Genomic DNA, 21755 nt, shown 5'->3' on the forward strand with positions numbered 1-21755 from the left:
CCCCCATATATCTAACAATAATTCACGGATATACTTGCTTCAATTATTTTCAAAAACATTACTAAAAATCTAATTAGGCTGTAGTGTAGCTCAATAGTAAAGCACTTGTCTGGTGTGCTCAAGCCACAGAACAGTAAATATCCCTGCTTCTGTGTTTAAAATTAAATCCTAGCTATTACTTTATTTTTTTACCCACACATAGTTCCATGAATAATTTTTGAAATACCTGGACAGCTTTTTATAATTTTTTTTTTTTTTTGTATTCTGAGACAGTCTCTCTCTACATAGCCCTGGCTGTATTGGAACTCACTATGTAGAAAAGGTTGGCCTCCAACTCAGATCCACCTGCTTCTGCCTTCAGAGTGCTGGGATTCAAGGCAAACGTCACTATGCTTGGATCAACAGGCTTTTGAAACATAAGCTCCATCTAGGGTATCTAGAAAGAAATACAATACCCATTTCACAAGCAAATATCCCAATTTATCTCTAAATTATCTTTTCCCAGTTGTTTTGTTCAAGTCGCCTCCAGAACAAGACCCATACATGACCGTGGCTGAAGGAGCTCTCGCGTCTTGGAACCTAGGGTGGAAACCCTTCTTTAACATTTCCCACAACACAGACAAAGCCAGGTCACTTGTGTTTGGCTTGGGATGGGCAAGGGCAGACTGTAAGGACAGGCAGCTCCAGAAGCTCCCAAGCACAGAACGCCTTCCCATTCCTACACAGTCGATTCAGGTTAAGCTTTGCTATCTGTAAACCACTGGCCTCAATCCCAGACCCAAGCTGGATTTGCTACAAAACATTGCTGGCCAGAGGAGCAACAGAGAAGAGCCTTAAAGGTTCCCACCAAGGCAATTAAGTGCTTAGTCTTTAACTATATTACTCTTCATCTCATTGGCCAGAACTGGTCACATGGCACTACCCAAAGAAGGCTAGGAAGTCAGACAGGGACATTTCAGTTAGCTGCATTAACGGCCGCCGTCTGTCTGTTTACCTTTCTTCAGCTACCCTGTGAATTTACTGAAGACAGAAGTTAATTCTAGAGCACAATTAGATGACTCAAATTGTCAGTTTGGCCAGAGTATCTCACAGGCTGCTCTACGCTACTCCAGGAGAAACTCGGTATAATGGATTGCAGCATTACTAGCCCCCACGCTCACCTCGCTATACGCATGCCCTTGGGTAGATAGTTTTATTGTGGCACTGGTCTTTGCTCTGTGACATGATTGGGAATGAGGGCAGACGTAAGCATGCCTGTTCGGGCTCGCCTCGCCCTCTTGCTACTTTTTAGAAAACTGAAGAGGCTGGGGGTAGATCACTGAAGGAACTTCCGGGGCTGAGCACTATCCCAGCTGAAGTCACCTAGGTCCAGCAAACCTTTGCTACCTAGACTAAGTTGCCAGCTGACCAAAGAAATCAGCAAATAAGGTGCAAACTAGGAAAAAACCTACCAGGATTGATGGGTGAAGCTGTTGCTTTCTCCAGGACATTTTGGGCTTATCTGTAACTAAGCAGAAGCTAGCTTATACATACTTCACTTAGCCCAAAGAAGCCAGTAAGTGCCGACTTGCTAGGAAGCTAGGGAAGACTTGCAAGAAGAAAACTCAGGGAGGAGCCAAAGCCACAGCTTGAGTTCTTGTTGGGGAAGAAGTCTTTATCCTGTTAAGACCTCCAGACATCTAGGCAAGGCCTAGCACTTTACGGAGTGTAATCCACTTTACCAAAACCTACCAATTTACATGCTTAGTTTATTAAAAGTGAACACCTTCACAGAAGCACCCAGAATAATACTGACAAACCTCTAGTCACCATGGCCCAGTCAGCTGATAAATAAAATAACCATGACAAATACACTATGTAGGGGGTTGAACTTCATCTCCCCAAATGACATGATAAAGTCATAGTAACTAGAGGCTATGAGTATGGCCTCACTTGGGTCCTTCAGTGCAGTTATAACCAGTTAGGATGAGCTCATACTGAGTAGGGTAGACCCTTAATTCAATATGACTGCTGTCCTTAGAAGGGGAGACACATGGGGACAGTCAGTCAGAGGGAAGAAGGTGTATTTTGTAATTGTTTTATAATTTAGTTTTTTGCTCCATTTGTTATTTAAGTAAAATAAAACAATAATAAGACATAGTCAGAAGTCTTGATCAGTATATCCACAATGTTCCTTGTTTCATAAAAATATAAGGACTTAATGCCAATAATGACTGTTTTGGGAAAATAAAGATGTTTTTAAATTTCTTTGACATCTTTTCAAATCATAAATAAGTAAAAAAATTCATCAAAATCAAGACAAACTATCAAAAAACCAAAAACACAACAATAACAAAACAAATAAAAAAAAACAAAAAACAAAACCAAAAGCCCACAAAGCTTGATTTTAGTGTGGCTTGGTCCCGGGACTGTGGTCACACCTTCCCTTCAATCTGGCAGGGTCCCGGGACTGTGGTCACACCTTCCCTTCAGTCTGGCTGGGTCCTGGGACTGTGGTCACACCTTCTCTTCAGTCTGGCTGGGTCCCAGGACTGTGGTCACACCTTCTCTTCAGTCTGGCAGGGTCCCAGGACTGTGGTCACACCTTCCCTTCAGTCTGGCTAGGTCCTGGGACTTAGTCACACCTTCCCTGCATACTCTCCCTCTTCTATACCCCCACACTGTTTACTGCTTACACTGCTCTCTCAGCTTTTACAACAATCACTTAATAATTTAGAAACTTAGTGCACAGAGAGCTAAGAAACTCTATAGTAGATGCTATAGAGGCACAATGAATTATAAATTTAATGAAGCATTCTGAAGTCAAAATTTCTTCATTGCCGCCAACAGTGCTGATTCATGTAACCAGAATTTGCCAAAAATACTGAAGAAAATATGAATAAACATGGAAACAGAGTGATACAAATCTCTTTAATAGCAAACATATCAAAGATAACTTTGTGTTTCTATAAATATATCTTTAGAGTAGTTCAGAGAATTTTGTTGTAATTACTAAGAAATGTTTGAGACTGCTAGTCCCTCTGCAGAAATGCTATGAACAGATGCAAAATGGTCGAAGGCTGAAACAATAATGAATCTCAAGAAAGTGGCATAGCCATCTCGTGCCTGTAAGGGGGAAAAAAAATCAATATGGATGTTTCTAGCAATGCTAGCAATCTGTTAACAGGCAGCTGGCAGAAGAAAGGCTTTGATGAAGAGAGCTTTCTAACATGTAACAAAATGTAAGACAGCGTTCAAAGATAAGTCAGCTCCATCCAGCAATTGTCTGGGAGTGAGTCAGCATCGTATCTATCACTCCTGGTTTTATGATACACAGTGGGAGGACTGGACTATACATTACAAAAATGTACACTGCTGACCAATTGTTTACAAGTGTCTCTCTCTTTTTTTTTTGAAAAATGATTCTGGATTCTTTTTTTAAAAATATTTATTTATCTATTATGTATACAATATTCTGTCCATGTGTATGTCTGCAGGCCAGAAGAGGGCACCAGACCTCATTACAGATGGTTGTGAGCCACCATGTGGTTGCTGGGAATTGAACTCAGGACCTTTGGAAGAGCAGGCAGTGCTCTTAACCACTGAGCCATCTCTCCAGCCTCTACAAGTGTCTTTCTAAAGTACTGTTCATGCTAAGCGGTTTTTGCCGGTTAGCGATGACTTGGAATATACTATACTGAAGCATGACTACATTCTCACATTTATATAATTTCCCTGGAAACCAATTTGGATATATATATATCTTGTGACCAGCAATTTCATTCCATAAAATTTAATCCTAGAAAATTAAAAATAAAAAAGGTGAAGGTCATAATGTTCAGAGCATGTACTAATGTTCCCTAGGAATTACTTGTAATGACAGAGAAAAAATAAACTATCTTAAATATATGTAAATATGTAAATACTACCTTAAAAGCATAATTATAAAGCTTGGGATATAATCTTAAGTTTTAAAAGATGATATAAAGTTTTCTACACGTTTTTGCTGTACCATCTGGGGTCTATGGTCAGCAGCTAGAACACCGAATAGAGCTGATCTGCTGGCAATAATAAAGTGCCCACTCCACCTCACCACTTTCCAAACGTTCCATAACCCTCCCCAGTGAGTCCTCAACAAATACAAAAGAATGCAGAGGCTTCCTAACCTGAGCCATAAAATTCAGCAAAATTAATCTTTTTTTTTTTTTTTTTTTTTTTTTTGAAGTGGGGAATCCCACTGTCCTCTCCAGATACTGGATGAACTTAGGTGGGAGAAAAGTGAACTGTGGGATTCAAACACTGCCATGGAGTTTCTGTGTGTGCATGTATGTCAGTGAGCCACAAAGATCCCTCTGTCCCTGTCTCACCAGCACTGGGTTTACATGTGGGTGCCACCTTATTCCACATCTCTGTGGGTGCTGGAGAGCAAGCTCAAGTCTTAACACTTGTATTGCAAGAGGACTGAGCTCTCCCTACCCTCTGAGGAGTCTTTGAAATGCTGATTTCACAGCTGCTCTGGGCAGGATGAAAAGCTACAATCCTGCAGGTAGATGTTCTGGAAGAAAGCAGCTGAACACCAGCACTGGCACCTAAACACACTTGGAGTGGTTTACTAGTTCCTGTGTGTTTAAAACTAGGGCATGACAAACTAGCAGAGACAAAAGACTCCTGACGTCAGTGGGCATTCATTCCACTTGACAGGAGAGTCCAACGGAATGCTGTCGGAAAACATTGGTTCATTTCCACTTCAGCTGTCTCTGGCTTATTTGCTGCTGATCCTATGCTCCAGTTCCCTTATCTAAACCTCTCTTGTCCTTTCATGCGTAACTAACACCCAACTTTGACATCTCAACATGTTTAGTATCCTATTCTAAATGGCCCCCAGAACCATATGAAAGAAAGTAAAGAAATACTTTAAAAATAAATTACTGAGCAAAATAAAACAAATAAATGAATTCAATTCTGTTTTATCCATACAGACACTTTCTCCAAGATTGGTTTTTAAAAAGAGCCTAATTAATAATACATTTAGCTAATAATATTATTGAGAATAATCTCTAATGGTTAAGAAGGCAAAAGGCTGCTAATACCATGAGGATATTCATCATGAATAATTCATACTAGGAAAGTTTAAAATCTAAATTGGGCTCACTAAAGATAATCTTATCTCTAAAAAGTATGTACACTTACCATAATTTCTTCGTTTTGAAGCTGCCCCTCCGTGTGTACCAAATCTAAAACACAAATTTAATAAAAATAGATTAAGGTTCAAAGATATGAGGATAGCTATGGAAATTTGTGAGCAGCAAAATTATTTGGCAAACTATAAGTTAAAGTCAGATTGAAAGAAATTATCATTACTTAGGGGTTGATTTGATATAGACATTTGACTTTAAAACAACTAATGAGCTATAAAATACTCTAGTCAGTATAAACAAAAGACAATTCAAATGTAAATATAAAGAAAGAAATTGATAAAATGTAGAGGTTCTCCCCCTGCTTTTATTGATCAAGCTCCTAACAGTAATTTCAGACTTTTATGGAAGAAACCATCTTTCCCACAGGAAAACTTCACTGTGAGGCAGAATGGCTGTAACATGATCTCTCCTGGCACTTAAGTTTAATAATATACAACTGGAATAATTTACTTAGCCATGAGTTAATTATTTTGAGTATTCAGAAGTGTGAACTATTTAATTAATATAATAATACCTTTTGACATTAATGTGTTCCAAATAATGTACAGAATTTCAAAAGCTACCCAGGACCAAAGGGGAAGACTTTGGGAAGTAAGATCCCAGAGACCTTTTCTCTCCATCCTAATGCTTTTCTTAGACAATGAAAAACTATTATCCCTTGTCTTCCTCTGTGCCTTCTCCTCTAGTTATGCTGCCAATCAGTAAATGTTTTCCACTTTCTAGCTTGGTATCGGGTACATACCTGGAATCCCAGCACTCAGGAGCCTTAGGCAGAAGGATTGATAATAGTAAGTTCTAAACCAGCCTAGGCTACATACAGAATAAAAACATGTATAAAAAGCGGGGTGGGAGGTGGCGGGGAGGGGGGGGATGAAGGTGGGGGCTGAAGAGATGGCTCAGTGGTTAAGAGCACTAAATATTCCTCTACAGGACTGGGGTTCAGACCCCAGAACCCACATAGCAGTTCACAACTGTCTATTAACTGCAGTCTCAGAGGCTCTGACGCCTACCTTCTAGCCTCTGTGGGTACCAGATGTGGATGTGGTGCATAGATATCCAAGCAGACAAAATATCCATACACATTAAATAAATAATTCTTTTTTAAAAAATTTAGGTTGTTTTTTTCTGGAATTTTATGTTTATACTCTTTTTCCTATTTATCTGTAAGTTGAGTTTATATTGTAGTAAGGATAAATCTAGGTTTCTTTAACCAATACCCATGCCCTGGTCTAACTACATGAATAGCAAGCAGACTGCTAAAGTAAGAAACCAGTTATGAACTAGGCTCATTCATACTTTCCACATCACCCACTACTCTCAAACTCTAGGCCTTCCTGGAGATCCATATAATAAATTAGCTTACTTCTTGATATTTTCCTCAGAAGGAACTATGTTACAACCTAATCTGCTGTGTTCTAGTAGTTATTGCTGTCCCTCTGGCAATAACATCTATTGATCTACATTTGCCTGGTTTACTAGGTTTATGTTTTCTTTTCTCGCTATAGTTTTATATGTTTTTATTCTACTGTTTTCACGATATTTTCTAAGAGAAGGAGATAAACACATGAAGTTATTCTGTATGTTTGTGCTTAAATGGATAGCAATTTAGTTGGTTATGTTTATCGAAAAGAATTTTTTTTTTTAAATTGGGACTCAATATGTCATGCTGGGTAGCCTAGAAAGATCTATGTAGATAAAGCTGGCCTCAAACTCAGAGATCTCCCTGCCTCTGCTTTCTGAATCTTGGGACTGAGGACATGTGCCACCATGCCCGGCTTAGCTGATAATTAAACAGTACCATTAATCAGGAAAAAAAGGTACAAAACCAACATATGTTTGTCATACATAAGCCATTAGCTCACAAAAGTCTTAAATGTGTCATCTCTGTATCTCTATTTTTTTTTTTAAGTTTTTAGTTTTTCAAGACAGGGGTTCTCTTTGTAGCTCTGGCTATCCTGGAGCTCGCTTTGTAGACCAGGCTGGCCTTGAACTCACAGAGAGCCTCCTGAGTGCTGGGATTAAAGGTGTGCACCACCACTGCCCAGTTTCATCCCTATTTTTGAAAATGTTAATTGTTATATAAACAGCACATGAAGAAGACTACAAAATATGTGGTTTTTTTGCTTTATCTGTGTTAAAGAATCATTAAATCACATTTATTTACCAAAATGCAGTTGAACTGATAGCATAGAGTCAGAGGCCAGGCATCTACTCACTCATACTCAGAACAGTACTGGCAACATACACACCTTTTTCAACCCACAGCTCAAAATCGAATGGCTCTTTAGATGTGGTCTTTTCAATCCTCAAGGTTCGCACTGGCATTATAAACAGAATAGAGATGTTAATTAGCTATTTAATTCTATTTTTTTTTGTCTCCATTCTTCTTTTCCCTGCTGCTTGACTGCCATAAATTGATGGGTATTAATTACACAAAGTGCTAGGACCAGGAATAACATATTCTGGATGCTATGACTGTTTTTCCTTAAGTCCCTATGGCAAAATATAACACTGTATAATGATGGCAATCTTGCCAGTGTTTATCACTACAGAGCACAAATCTAATAGAGCTTTTCTGAATCTGGCTATGATACTTCTGGTAGCCATGGTCATAAGCCTTTATGGAGAACAGGCTTTGAGTCAGGCATGTTTGTTCATTCTCTCTTGGCTGAAGTCTTTATGAGAAAGGTATTACTAACCACCTTCCTGATGAGGACACAGGCTTACAGTGCCAGGCAAGGTGTCCAATGGACTAAAGCTAGCAAATGCAGACAAGAGTCCACACATGAGGCCTGCCTGGCTGTAGAGTCTCCACATTCATATCAGAAGCATACCAAGCACCAATTAACTTCCTTCTGCACAGGCTTTCCTCCATTGTCCCCACATGACCCCCAGAACCATCCTTCCCCTTCTCTGTCCTATTCTGGAGGGGCTGACTTCTATAGATTATATCTCCTGGACTAACTTACCAACTAGCTTCTCTGTGGAGTTGGCTAGAGGCATGCACCAAAAGATTGGAGGGCAGAATATTTTATCTACACTCTGTCCTGATTCACGTCATGTCTTTGATAGTGGTCCCGTCCCTTCAAGACTAAAACAGCTCCTCCTAGCCAGACCCACTGCTAGTACAATCCCCAAATCTCCCTGGGCTTTAGTAACACTTTCCTTTCCTTGTCCCAGGACAGCAGTGGCTCCTGCTGTAGCTAGTTTCTGAGGGCCATTATCCCTTATTCATTCCTGCAGCCCAGGCCAGGATTTCATAAGTAGATCTATTAATAAAGTCTCTTCATTGGAAACATCTGGGATCTATTCTGTTTCCTGCCATGATTTTGTCTGATACACTGTATTACAGATAGGACTTGATGTTCCAAGGGGAGATTCTACTCTTACTCCTCAGAAAATATCATCAGCAATAGACGAATCAAAACTATCCAATGGGTATAATTGGGGTTATCAGATTTACAGAAAGAATCTGAGAACTACAGGCTAAATGAACCTAGGATGAAGATGTTATAGAACCTAGTATCTTGGCAAGCCAACTTCTAGCATTCCTAACAGAATCTTCTGCCAAAGACTTTCACGTAGTAAACTGCATGGCGATTATGATGTGCTTCGGAAGGGTCTCAAATGAACAGGGTAAGAGTGGCTAATTGTGCTGAAGGTAGCAAACCCACCCATACTTCCCACCTCCCGTTTCAGCAATGAAACTCGGTCCCATGCTGTAAAGAAAGACTAGTCTTTTGCCAAAAGTTGACATCTGTCCTCTGCCTATAGAAAAATTAAAAGAATAATAAAAAATTAAGTGTGATTTGCTTACCTAAGTAACTTTGGATCACGAGTTTTTCAATCTTTACGTGTTTGTGAAAACAAATAATGAACTCCTGGGGAAACATACCCGTGGTGGTCCAAAAGGTTTCTGGATTCCTAATGGTAATTTTAAAGGAATAAAAGGAATAAACAGATATAAAAATGTAATCATAATGTTCTAATGAATAAATATTAAAAAGTTACTGTCTTATTTTAGAATCCTTTTCTAACTTAGTTCTGCCTATAATCTCCCCAACTTTAGTACTTTAATTGACAGATATTCTCTTCTTATGCTGAAACTGAACTGATGTCACTCTCATCTAAAAGGCTCCAGCGTTTCCCTACTGACTATAAAGCCAGCCTCTTCAGTTCCATCGTTAAAGTATATTGCCTCCCATCATTATGCCACCCCATCACTGCTGCCACAGCCAGCTGCTTACCACTCTCCAACACATCATGCAGACACATGCTTCTATACCGAACCTAATGAGTTCTCTTGACCCCAAAGTCCTTCTTCCTCTTGCAAAAGTTTATGGTCCCTTCTCCAACGCCAGCTGATGAGAATCATGTCCTCTGTGCTTTTCACTTGTCTCACAGCATCTGTTCCCACCCTAGACACGTATCTCTTGTGCTTTTATGACTCCTGTGGACCTAGGCACTTGCCTTTCGGTATTTTTAACAGGCTCTTATTTTTTAAAGATTTACTTATTTATTAAGTATACAGTGTTATGTCGGCATGTATGCCTGCCCACCAAAAGAGGGCACCAGATCTCATTACAGATGGTTGTGAGCCACCACGTGGTTGCTGGGAATTGAACTCAGGACCTCTAGAAGAACAACCAGTGCTCTTAACCTCTAAGGCATCTCTCCAGACCCAACCTTTCTTTATTTTTATGTTCTTAATAACTACTACAGTAGGGGACCCATAGTATATTAACTATGTTTGCTGGGAAAAAAAAACATGAAGTTCAATTCAGGTCTCATATACACACACTTTTTATATATATATATATATATATATATATATATATATATATATGTTAAAGACATTTGTATAGTCAATATGATATGTGAAATAGTCTATTGCAGGTGTTGGTGTAGAATGTCTGTCTTTGTGTTGCTTTCATTGGTTAATAAAAAAAAACTGCCTTGGGCCCTTCATAGGGCAGAATTTAGGTAGTTGAGAAAAATTAAACGGAATGCTGGGAGGAAGAAGGCAGAGTCGGAGAGACACCATGAAGCTGTCAGAGTCAGACATGCTGAATTTTACCTGGTAAGCCACTGCCATGTGGCAATAAACAGATTAATGGAAATGGGTTAAATTAAGATGTAAGAATTAGCTAATAAGAAACTAGAACTAATGGGCCAAGCAGTGATTTAATTAATACAGTTTCTGTGTGGTTATTTTGGGGCTAAGCTAGCCAGGCGGCCAGGAAGAACAAGTGGGCCCTACTCCTACAAGGTATGACATTGGCTAAAGGAATAATCATTTCTATTTTAACAATTTAAGCCTTTTCTTTCTTTTTTTGGGAGTAAAAGTTAAATACAATAAAATTTAAGTGTAATGAGTTTTGATAAATGTATATTCTCATGTAACTAATTCACTAAGGTAACCAATACCCCCTGTGAGGATAGAGAACATTCCCATGACTTCAGAAATTCCTTCTTTCTTCCAGACAATTTCTACACTCCCTTAGTCAACAACTGCTTTGATTTCTATCATAGATCACGCAATGGTTTACGCAATGAACATTACTTTACTCATTCCTTTGCAGTTTCTTTTTCAGTGCTGGGGCGTGAACCGGAGACCTTGCATGTGCTAGGCAAGGGCTGTACTGCTGAGCTATATCCTTAGCTTGTTCTGTCCCTGCCTCCCCCCAACTCCCCAGCCCAAGATGGAGTTGCTCTGTGTAGCCCTAGCTGCCTTGGAACTCGCTCTGTAGACCAGGCTGGCCTTGAACTCACAGGTATCTGTCCGCCTCTGCTCCTGAGTGCTGGGATAAAGGTGTGCGCCACCACTGCCAGGCGTCTGTACAGTTTTTTTGAAGCAAAGCTTCCCTAGGTTGCTCAGGATGGCCTGAAACTTGCTACACATCTGAGGATGACCTTGAACTGTTCATCCTCCGGCTTCACGTCTCTCCACTTCCCAAGTGCTGGGCTTATGCGTGTGCACCACCACACTTAGTTTTATACCATTCGGGAACTAAACCCATGCTTCATGCATGCAGGCAAGCACTCTACCAACTAAGCCACATCTCCAACTGCTAAGTGAAATTCACAAATCGTTACTTCCAATTAATATACAGCAATACAATTTTTTTTTTTGGTTTTTCGAGACAGGGTTTCTCTGTGGTTTTGGAGCCTGTCCTGGAACTCGCTCTTGTAGACCAGGCTGGTCTCGAACTCACAGAGATCCTCCTGCCTCTGCCTCCCGAGTGCTGGGATTAAAGGCGTGCGCCACCACCGCCCGGCTTCAGCAATACAATTTATTTTAATAACCCCTTGATTTTTTTGCACCAAGTTTACTTACTAGTTCTACTAATCTCTCCCCCTCCCTTTTATCTTTCGAGTCAGGAGGTTGAGACAGGGTTTAACTATGAAGCCCAGCTTGGTCTTATCTTCCTATCCCAGCTTCTCAAGTGCTTGGATGTAGGCTTTTGCCATCATGGCAGTTTTTTGTTTTGTTTTGTTTTGTAAATTTTATGAAGACAGCCACATAATGTGAGAACAGACAACTTTGCTGTGTTTCTCATCTCTCTCCCTTTTATGTCTGTTCCCATCTTACTGTACTCACTAAGATCTCCAGAAGACAGAACCAGCAAGAACTTTTTTCAATCTTAGGGGGAAAGTATTTTCAGCTTTACCACTGAGCTAAAAAAGGTCTTATATATCTTTATTAGACTGAGAGATCCTCTTCTCTTAGGGTTGAGAGCAGATACCAAGATGAACAATGGAGTTTGTCAAATGCTTTCTTAATATAAGATTTTTTTTCTTTCTTTTTTAAAAATTCTATATACAGTGCTCTGTCTGCATATATGCCTGCAGGCCAGAAAAGGCACCAGATCTTACTACAGATGGTTGTGAGTCACCATGTGGTTGTTGGGAATTGAAATCAGGACCTTTGGAAGAACAGGTAGTGTTCTTAACCACAGAGCTGTCTCTCCAACCCCAGCTCTTTTAAATCTTGAGGCAGGGATCATACATATAGCCCAGGCTACCCCCAAACTCATTATGCAACCAAGATGAGCCTTGAACTTCTGATCTTGCCTTTACCTCCCCAATGCTGGGGTTATAGACATGTGCTCGTTCTACTAATATGTTCTAAATTTCACCTTGTATTCATGTGATATTATGAATGGATCAGTCTTGTTTTCTCAGGGTAAACTATACTTTTTGAATTCAGTTTTTTGGGTTTTCATCATTTTTTGTTTGTTTGTTTTTGTTTGGTTGAGACAGGGTCTTACTACAAAGATCAGGCTGGCCTCAGCCTGGAACTCATGATGATCCTGCCTCAGCCTCTCCAGTGTGGGGATTACAAGAATGTGCTACTATGTCCAATTCAATTTAAAATATTTTATTAAAAATTTTCAATTTATTTTCAGAAAGAACAATGGTCTTCAATATTCTTTCTTGCGATGCTCTTCCTGGTTTTAATAACAGAAAAAATGCTAGCATAATACTTGATGGAAAATCTCCCCTTCCCATGTGTTGAGGGTTGATTTCAGGCAGCCTAAAACATGGTAGGCTATCACTGAGCTATTCTCCAGCTTTATTATTATAAGGGTTTGTAAAACATTGGTATTTCTTATTTGAGTGTTTGATAGTTTCTGTAATGGGTAGGAGTTTGTTCTAGTTTTCTACTTCACCTTGTATTATTTAATTTTTAAGTTTTATTTTATTGTATGGGTGTTTTCCTGTCTGTATATCTGTGTACCATGTATCGTGTGAGGTCAGAAGAGGACACTGGGTTGCCTGGAATGGAGTTACAAACTCCTGTGAGTTGTCACATGGGTGCTGGCAACTGAACCAGGATCCTCTGCAAGAACAACCAGTGCTCTTAACTGCTGAGCCATCTCTCCAGCCCAACCCCGTGTCATTTTTACAGTTTAATTTATTAGCTTGATTTTGTTATTTATAATGTAATGGCTATTTTTTTCAGGCTTTGTATGAATATGGTTTCTTTCTTTTTAGTACCGAACATTTATGCTTTCTATATTTGTTTGCTTGTTGAAACAGTCTCTTTATGTAGCTTTGCTGGCCCTAAATTTAGGAGTCTCCTGCCTCACCTCCTGAGCACTAGAATTACAGATTAGAGCTGGAGATCATGCTCACGGGCTTCACGCATGAGCAGGTAAGCAATCTACTAACTGAGAGACATCCACAGCCATGTTATATTTACTTCCATTTTCTTTGGGTCTAATTTGTTTCTTTTTCTAGATTCCCAAGTTGAAATTTTATATTGGTTTTATTTTTTTCACTTTTTCAGACAGGGCCTCCCTGTGTAGCCCGGAAGTCTTCTGGGTACTAAGACTGCAGGGGTGAGCTAGCACTCCCAGCTGAGAGCATTCTCTTCATGACTTCAGTCTTCTGAGATCCACAAGACTTATTTTTAGTACACTAAAGGGAAATTCAATGTGCGCTTGTTTCATATCCCAGCGATGACAGTATTTCAAGTCAATTAATCAAGGTAACTGAGAGCATTGTTGAGATCATCTGAATCTTTATTGACTCATGTTGTTCTAGCTTTATTGAGAGACAAATGTTAAACTATCCAACTGCAGAGTTCATTCATCTTCCATACATATATTAGACACATGTAGAATTGTAACTTCCTAAGTAATTGATCCTCTTACAGTATAAAATACCCCTTTATTCCTAGAAATCTTGTCTTGTTTTCTACTTTATTATGAATGTAGCTAATCCTTTTTCAAATATATAGTTTGCAGGGAAGATAATTTTTTTATTTACTCACTTTCAACCTATTCACATGTTAAATTTTTGATTATAGTTTCGTGTGTGTGTGTGTGTGTGTGTGTGTATGTACACACACACACTTTCTGAAGCCAGTTTTCCTTCACCGTCTGGGTCTCAAGGACTGAACTCAAGTTACTATGCCTGGTGGCAAATGCCTTTATCTGATGAGCCATCTCACTGATCTCTATGCAGGGGTTTCTGTTTTAAAGAATGTTAGCATTTAATTAATCTCCTTATGTGGCTTCAAGCCATCAGGACACAGAAACTCCCAAAACCCTTAATCTCCTCAGCTCTTCTTCTCAAGCATTTGGCTTTCATGATGACAGGTTGCTAAGGGAACGTTATCTTCCACAAAACAATGTGGTATCAGGATCATACTACATCAGTGATTGGGGTAGCTCTGGTCTTGTTTTTGGCAGCAGACTGCTCACTGATCAATATCCACAGTTTATCCAGGTTGACAGAGCAGAAGCTCTGGTCCTTTTTTTTTTGGTTTTTCGAGACAGGGTTTCTCTGTAGCTTTGGAGCCTGTCCTGGAACTAGCTCTTGTAGACCAGGTTGGCCTCGAACTCACAGAGATGCACCTGCCTCTGCCTCCCAAGTGCTGGGATCAAAGGCGTGTACCACCGCTCGGCTTAGAATGTTTTTTTAATCACTAAGTGATTATCTAGCTCTCAAAAATACTCAGAAAAATATAGTTATCCAAATATTTTTTTATTTCTAGTACATTTCATATAGTTTTTTTTTTCTGGTATTATACCTCTTCAAAATTCCTTTAATACTTTCTGTCACGCAGGTTTACCTGTAACGAATAAATTATCTTTGGAAGTATGTTTAGCAAGAGAAAGAATTCTGGGTTGACAGCTTTTTATGTCTGTTTCCATCTCTTTTTCAGCATCTGTCAGACCCTACACTGCTGATGCGCTCTTTCTGGTAAACAAGCTTGTCATCAGGCTTGAGCAGCAAGTGTCTTTACCTACAGAGTCCTCTCACTACTCCTAAGCTGTGCACCAAGTGTCTTTACCTACAGAGTCCTCTCACTACCCCTAAGCTGTGCAGCAAGTGTCTTTACATACAGAGTCCTCTCACTACCCCTAAGCTGTGCAGCAAGTGTCTTTACATACAGAGTCCTCTCACTAGCCCTAAGCTGGTGTTTTTATGTAAAATTAGAAAAGCAGAAATAGTGTCCATCTACTTTAAAATGCATAAATACTATGTCCTCTATCGACATAATTGAATATTGTTTGACAGTAAAAGTTAAATAGTAGTGTGTATTACCAGATAGAGGAACCTTAAAATCATGTAAGTGAGAGAAGCGGCCCAACAGTCCCTATGCTAAACAAAGTGCTAATATAAGAGTACTGGCTGTTCCTGCAAAGGACCTGAATTTGATTTCCAGTACTTACATGGTCGCTCACAACTATCTGTAACTCTAGTGCTAGGGGATCTGACACGCTCTTCTGGCTTCTGTGGGCACCAGGTACACAGAGTGTACAGGCAAAACACCCATACCCATAAATTAAAAAAACAAACAAGTCACAAAACCCAAAACAAATCAACAACAGATCTCATGTGAGACAGGCATAGTGATGCACATGTGTAACTCTTAGCATCTGGAAAGCTAAAGCAGGAAGATTGCTATGGGTTTGAGGCCAGCCTGGAATACACAATAAATTGTTTCAGCTAGGAACATCCTACTTAAAAAAAAAAAAAAAACTCCAACCACAATATGTATGAATCCATTAATATGATTCAACTATAATATTCAACTGTACTATGCAAAAAGGACCATCTCTTTCTCAGCGTGTGGGGGTGGATGGATATATATTGGGAACTGAACACAGATTACATGTGTCCAGTGATCTACCATTATAGTCCTAGCTTTTCTTTTTAATTTGAGACAGTATCTTGCTAAATTGCCCACGCTGGCCTCCAACTTCATTGAAGCACCCCTGTCTCAGTCCTCCAAAGGCTGAGACATCTTACATCCAGCTTTGTTGTTTTTCTGTGAAGTTTCTTTTCTCCTTTTTTCACTAATATATTAAGAAAAGAGGGCAAAGGCAGGATCAAGAAGAAATAAGCACATTCGTTTTAACCCTTCTTTCTAGTCAAGTGTAATCCCAGGATTGGGGGAGTAGAAGCAGAAAGATCAGGAACTCAGGGTTATCTTTAGCTACACAGTGCGTTCTAATGCCAGTCTAATTACAAGAGACTCTATCTCAAAAAAAAAAAAAACCAACAACAACAACAAAAAAAAACAGGACATACAAACAAACAATAACAAAAAACAGTACAGCTAGCTTTTAAGGAAAGTTAAAGTATTCACCCGGGGCATAAGATAATCCTCACTGAGCCGGGTGGTGGTGGTGCGCGCCTTTAATCCCAGCACTTGGGAGGCAGAGACAGGCGGATCTCTGTGAGTTCGAGACCAGCCTGGTCTACAAGAGCTAGTTCCAGGACAGGCTCTAAAACCACAGAGAAACCCTGTCTCGAAAAACCAAATAAATAAATAGATAAATAAATAAATAAAAATTAAAGATAATCCTCACTGTAGGGATACATTTACAGCATCACTTTCTCCAAGTAACTGTAGTTATTTCCATTTAGATAAAACAATCTGAGCAGAAAATCATTTTTAGTATCTACTACATAAAGCATGTTTGTGCTTTCTAGAACTACATAAGATTAAAAATCTCTGGGGCTGGGGAAATGGCTGATTCCTTAGAGAACTAGGTTCAATTCCTGGCACTCGCACAGCAGCTCATGACTGCCCTATAACTCAAATTTCAGGGGAACTGATGCCCTCTTCTAGCCTCCATGGCACTAGACATGCACATGATACACATGCATACATGCAGGCAAACATACACATATTTTTTAAAGACTTTAAAGGACGGGGGAATAAATGGCTGATAAACTGATCTTGTCTTAGAAAAATTATCTATCTCTAATTAGGTGAGGGGTGTTTCTGGAAAGAGCTCTATTCATACACTGTAAAGATTTGTCACTCATATTGGTTTAATAAAACACTGACTGGCCAGTAGCCAGGCAGGAAGTATAGGTGGGACGACCAGACTAAGAGAATTTTGGGAAGAAAGAGGAAAGGCAGAGAGACAGAGTCACCAGCCAGATGTACAGAAAGCAAGATGAGAATGTCTCACGGACAAAAGGTATCAAGCCACGTTGCTAAACATAGACAAAATTTATGGGTTAATTTAAGTTGTAAGAGCTAGTTAATAATAAATCTGAGCTAATAGGCCGAACAGTTTATAATTAATATAAAGCCTCTGTGTGTTTCTTTGGAACTGAACAGCTGCAGGACCAGGCAGGACAGAAACTTCCATGTATACCTCTATTCTGAATGAACAACTTAAGACAAATTTCTGCAGTTCTGTGTATACATGTACACTAATTTTTCTATACCACATCAGATTCATCCAAATCACTATTATTTGGCTTTCACAGGAAATAAAAAACAAAGGAAAACTATGAGAAAAAGGCAAAGGCAGACATTAAGTTTTTGATTCAAGCTTTAGGTTTGAGTTATCATATAGAACCTTTAGTTGGGAGTTAGAAGACAAGTGTGTTAGTTGATTCTGTCATTCGTTTATCTGTCTGTGTGTGTGTGTTGTGTGTTTTACCAAACTGTTTTACCTTTGGTAATCCTTTTGCTTATCTTTAAAATGAGGATGAAAATACTTCTTTTAAAAAAAAAGGTTTATTTACTTTATGTGTATATGTGTGTGACAGGAGGTTGTGATCCATCTGCCCTGTACGCTAAGAACAAAACTCTAGTCCTCTTCAAGAGCAGCAAGCACTCTTAACCTCTGAGACATTTCTTCAGCTCTTTTTTTAAGACAGGGTCTCACTATATGGTCCAGGCTAGCCTTGAATTCCAGACAGTTCTCCAGCCTCAGTCTCCCAGTATTATAAGATTATAGGTATACAATGCCCAGTTGAAAATGGTTTTTATAAGTTTAGCACTTCTCAAATTGTAAAACCCTATACAAATTTGCAGTCACATATGTGTATGTGTGTACACATTTATATATGTGAGTAGACAGAAGTTTGTGTCCCACCTGGTTCTGTAGTAATTCAGTCCCAAAGAAACACACAGAGGCTTATATTAATTATAAACTGTTTGTTCTATTGGCTCAGGCTTATTAGTAACTAGCTCTTACAACTTAAATTAACCCATAATTCTTATCTATGTTTAGCCACGTGGCTTGGTACCATACTCAGTGAGGCATTAATAGTATAGGAGGTTCTTCTGTTTATGTGTTGCTTTCATTGGTTAATGAATAAAGAAACTGCTTTGTACCTGATAGGGCAGAACTTAGGTAGGTGGAGAAGACAGAAGTAAATGCTGGGAAGAAGGGCAGAGTGAGAGATATCATGTATCTTCTGCCTGAGACAGACACTGGTTAGAATCTTGTGGGTAAGCCACAGATTAATAGAAATGGGTTAAATTAAGATGTAAGAATTAACCAATGGGAAACTAGAGCTAATGGGCCAAGCAGTGTTTTAATTAATACAGTTTCTGAGTGGTTATTTCAGGTGTAAGCTAGCTGTGTGGCCAGGACAAACAAGGGCCCCTCTCCTTGTAACAATTGGCACCCAATCCTTGTAACACATTCTCATCTTGTGTCCTTTGTGTCTGGCTGGTGACTGACTCTTCTGCTTTCCTCTGGTTGCTGCCTATACTTCCTGCCTGGCTACTGGCCAATCCGTGTTTTATTAAACCAATATGAGTGACAATTCTTTTTTTTTTTTTTTTTTTTTTTTTGGTTTTTCGAAACAGGGTTTCTCTGTAGCTTTGGTGCCCGTCCCGGAACTAGCACTTGTAGACCAGGCTGGCCTCGAACTCCCAGAGATCCGCCTGCCTCTGCCTCCCGAGTGCTGGGATTAAAGGCATGCGCCACCACTGCCCGGCTGAGTGACAATTCTTTACAATGTACAAAAGCATTATCCCACAGCATATGTGTGCATGTATATAAACTACATTCTCAAGCTTTCTAACATTAGTCAACCTTAACAAATATTTGTTGTTCTAAATCAACAAACTAGTCAACATGCAATTCAAGACTCAGTAGCATCAAAGATAAGCTGAATACAGGTTAATTTCCAAGAATTCACTGCTGAGAGAGGACACTAACATTACAGATAAACAATCACCAAAAAAAAATCAAATCACATAATTCCATAATAGGGACTTAAACCAAATGCTACTGGAGCCTAGCAAAGACATGAAGTAACCTCACCTGAGGGAAAAGGTGCTAGAAAGGAGCAGCAACTGACCTTGGAGAAAGATCTTGTCTTGTCCAAGCACAATATATTATGGAGACTTATAAAAGTTCCATCTTACAACTGGATCTGCTTCAATAATTAAAACCAGTGTTTAATGTGTATACCTGTCTTACTATAAGTCTAAAATAAAAATAATCTAAAAGATCCTTTCAGCTCTAAAATAATATAATTTCACCAGTCAAATTGTGGTTAAGTATACACACTGAGAGGATTTAGGAGAGTAATAAGCCAGAACTATTTAAAAGAGATGTTCTCAGACTAGTGAGATGGCTCAACAATTAAGAGTACTGGCTATTATCCCAGAAGACCCAGCAGTACCCACAAAGTAGCTCACAGTGATCTGTGAGTCTAGTCAAGGGGATCTGACATGCTCTTCTGGCCTCTCCGGGCACATTGCACACATCCAATCCACAGACATACGTGCAGGCAAAGCACCCACATATAAAGTAAAATTTTAAAATAAGTAAATAAAAGGGGTGTGTTTTCTATTAGTCATTTTTTCTTGGTGTTAAAGTTATGAGGATACCACTTATCTCTGCCAGAATAAGCTTCAGTCCTAGCCAAAAGGAATCTGGAATGAAGCACACAATGCAGGATGCTTCAGAATACTTGTATACACTGTAAAGATGTGTCTCTGCCTAAGGCGGCTTCTGATTGGTTTAATAAAGAGCTAAACAGTCAATAGTTAGGCAGGAGAGAATAGGTGAGACTTCTGAGCACACAGAGAGAAACTGGAAGGAAAAACCAAGGCAGAGGCTTGCAGATTCACCAGAGAGACACAGAGAGGAAACAGGAGAATGCAGAAAGGTATGCACATGGCAGAAAGTAGATTAATATAAACATTAATTTAAGTTTTAAGAGCTAGTTGGGGAAAAGCCTAAGCTAAGGCCAGGCTTTCATAATTAATATTAAGTCTCTAAGTTGTTATTTGTGGCTGGAGGGCCAAGAAAGTCTGACTACAGCAGGAAAGGCAAGAAGTGAGGCATTTAGCTCAGCAAAGATGCTGTTTAGACTAGTAAGCAAACAGACTGTATATAGGGAGTAACAATGTTTATATAGTTCTATTTCCAAGTAAATTTGGAATTAAACCAAAGCCAGATATTAAAATTTATTCTTCCATAGAATGAAGTTGCTGTCTTGGTAAACCACTCTTAATATTTATTTATGGACTAAGAAATAGCTCAGTAGTTAAGAGCACTGACTGCTCTTGCTGAGGATCTGGGTTTAGTTGCTGGCACCAACATAGCAGCTCACACTAACTTACATCTGTAACTCCAGTTCCGGGGATCCGACACCCTCTTCTGTCACTAAGCATTGCACACACGTTGTACATAGGCATACATATAAGCAAAACATCAGTATGCCTCAAATAAAAATGAATAAAATTTAAAGCACACATACACACCTATTTGCAAACTACGAATGTAGAACAACTCTAATCCTGGACTTTGGGGTTAAGACAGGAGGATTTTGAGTTTGGGACAAATCTAGGTTATACAGTAAGACCCTGTCTTAGAAAACCCAAAGCACAAATAAATAGAAAAAAAGCTGAGGGAAGAGCATGATGGTAGAATACTTGTCTACTCTGGGATGTTGGTAGAGTACTTGTCTACTCTGGGAGGGATGGTAGAGTACCTGTCTACTCTGGGAGGGATGATGGTAGAGTACCTGTCTACTCTGGGAGGGATGATGGTAGAGTACCTGTCTACTCTGGGAGGGATGGTAGAGTACCTGTCTACTTTGGGAGGGATGATGGTAGAGTACCTGTCTACTCTGGGAGGGATGATGGTAGAGTACCTGTCTACTCTAGGAGGGATGATGGTAGAGTACCTGTCTACTCTGGGAGGGATGGTAGAGTACCTGTCTACTCTGGGAGGGATGGTGGTAGAGTACCTGTCTACTCTGGGAGGGATGGTAGAGTACCTGTCTACTCTGGGAGGGATGATGGTAGAATACCTGTCTACTCTGAGAGGGATGGTAGAGTACCTGTCTACTCTGGGAGGGATGATGGTAGAGTACCTGTCTACTCTGGGAGGGATGATGGTAGAGTACCTGTCTACTCTGGGAGGGGTGGTAGAGTACCTGTCTATTCTAGGAGGGGTGGTAGAGTACCTGTCTACTCTGGGAGGGATGGTGGTAGAGTACCTGTCTACTCTGGGAGGGGTGGTAGAGTACCTGTCTACTCTGGGAGGGATGGTAGAGTACTTGTCTACTCTGGGAGGGCCTGGGTCTAATTTCCAGAATTGAAAGAGAAAAAACTGAAAAATTAATTGAACCTGTCTGCCCAAAGAGGTCAGTCTAAGAATTATTGAGGTTAAAAACCTTAAATACTCACCATTGAATTAGTTCAAAGAATGACTCCACAGACACTATGAAGTCATCTAGCTCACTAAATGATTATTAAACTTCTTAACAGTGCCAGTTGTTATAAAATAGGCCCAGTACTCGAGGGGCTCCCTGATCTAACCACAGCCTGGAAGCAGGACAGAA

At 39.7% G+C, this 21755-nt stretch overlaps 1 protein-coding gene across 3 annotated transcripts in view; it reads right to left on the minus strand.

The window, feature by feature from the left end:
* Positions 1 to 2896: 2896 nt before the first annotated feature.
* Hspb11 (heat shock protein family B (small) member 11) overlaps positions 2897 to 21755 on the minus strand; it is a 29459-nt gene continuing 10600 nt past the window's right edge. For all 3 annotated transcript variants that reach the window (XM_041652612.1, XM_041652611.1, XM_041652613.1), the window contains exons 3-6: positions 8995 to 9101; positions 7427 to 7495; positions 5170 to 5213; positions 2897 to 3105 (exon numbers count right to left, since the gene is read on the minus strand). In XM_041652612.1, coding sequence (XP_041508546.1) covers positions 2992 to 3105; positions 5170 to 5213; positions 7427 to 7495; positions 8995 to 9101 — 334 coding nt within the window. In that variant the 3' untranslated portion in view covers positions 2897 to 2991. The remainder of the gene's footprint in view (positions 3106 to 5169; positions 5214 to 7426; positions 7496 to 8994; positions 9102 to 21755) is intronic.

Source organism: Microtus oregoni, unplaced genomic scaffold (assembly GCF_018167655.1).
Source record: "Microtus oregoni isolate MIOR12 unplaced genomic scaffold, Mior012 000005F_ref0000423, whole genome shotgun sequence".
NCBI lineage: Eukaryota > Metazoa > Chordata > Mammalia > Rodentia > Cricetidae > Microtus > Microtus oregoni.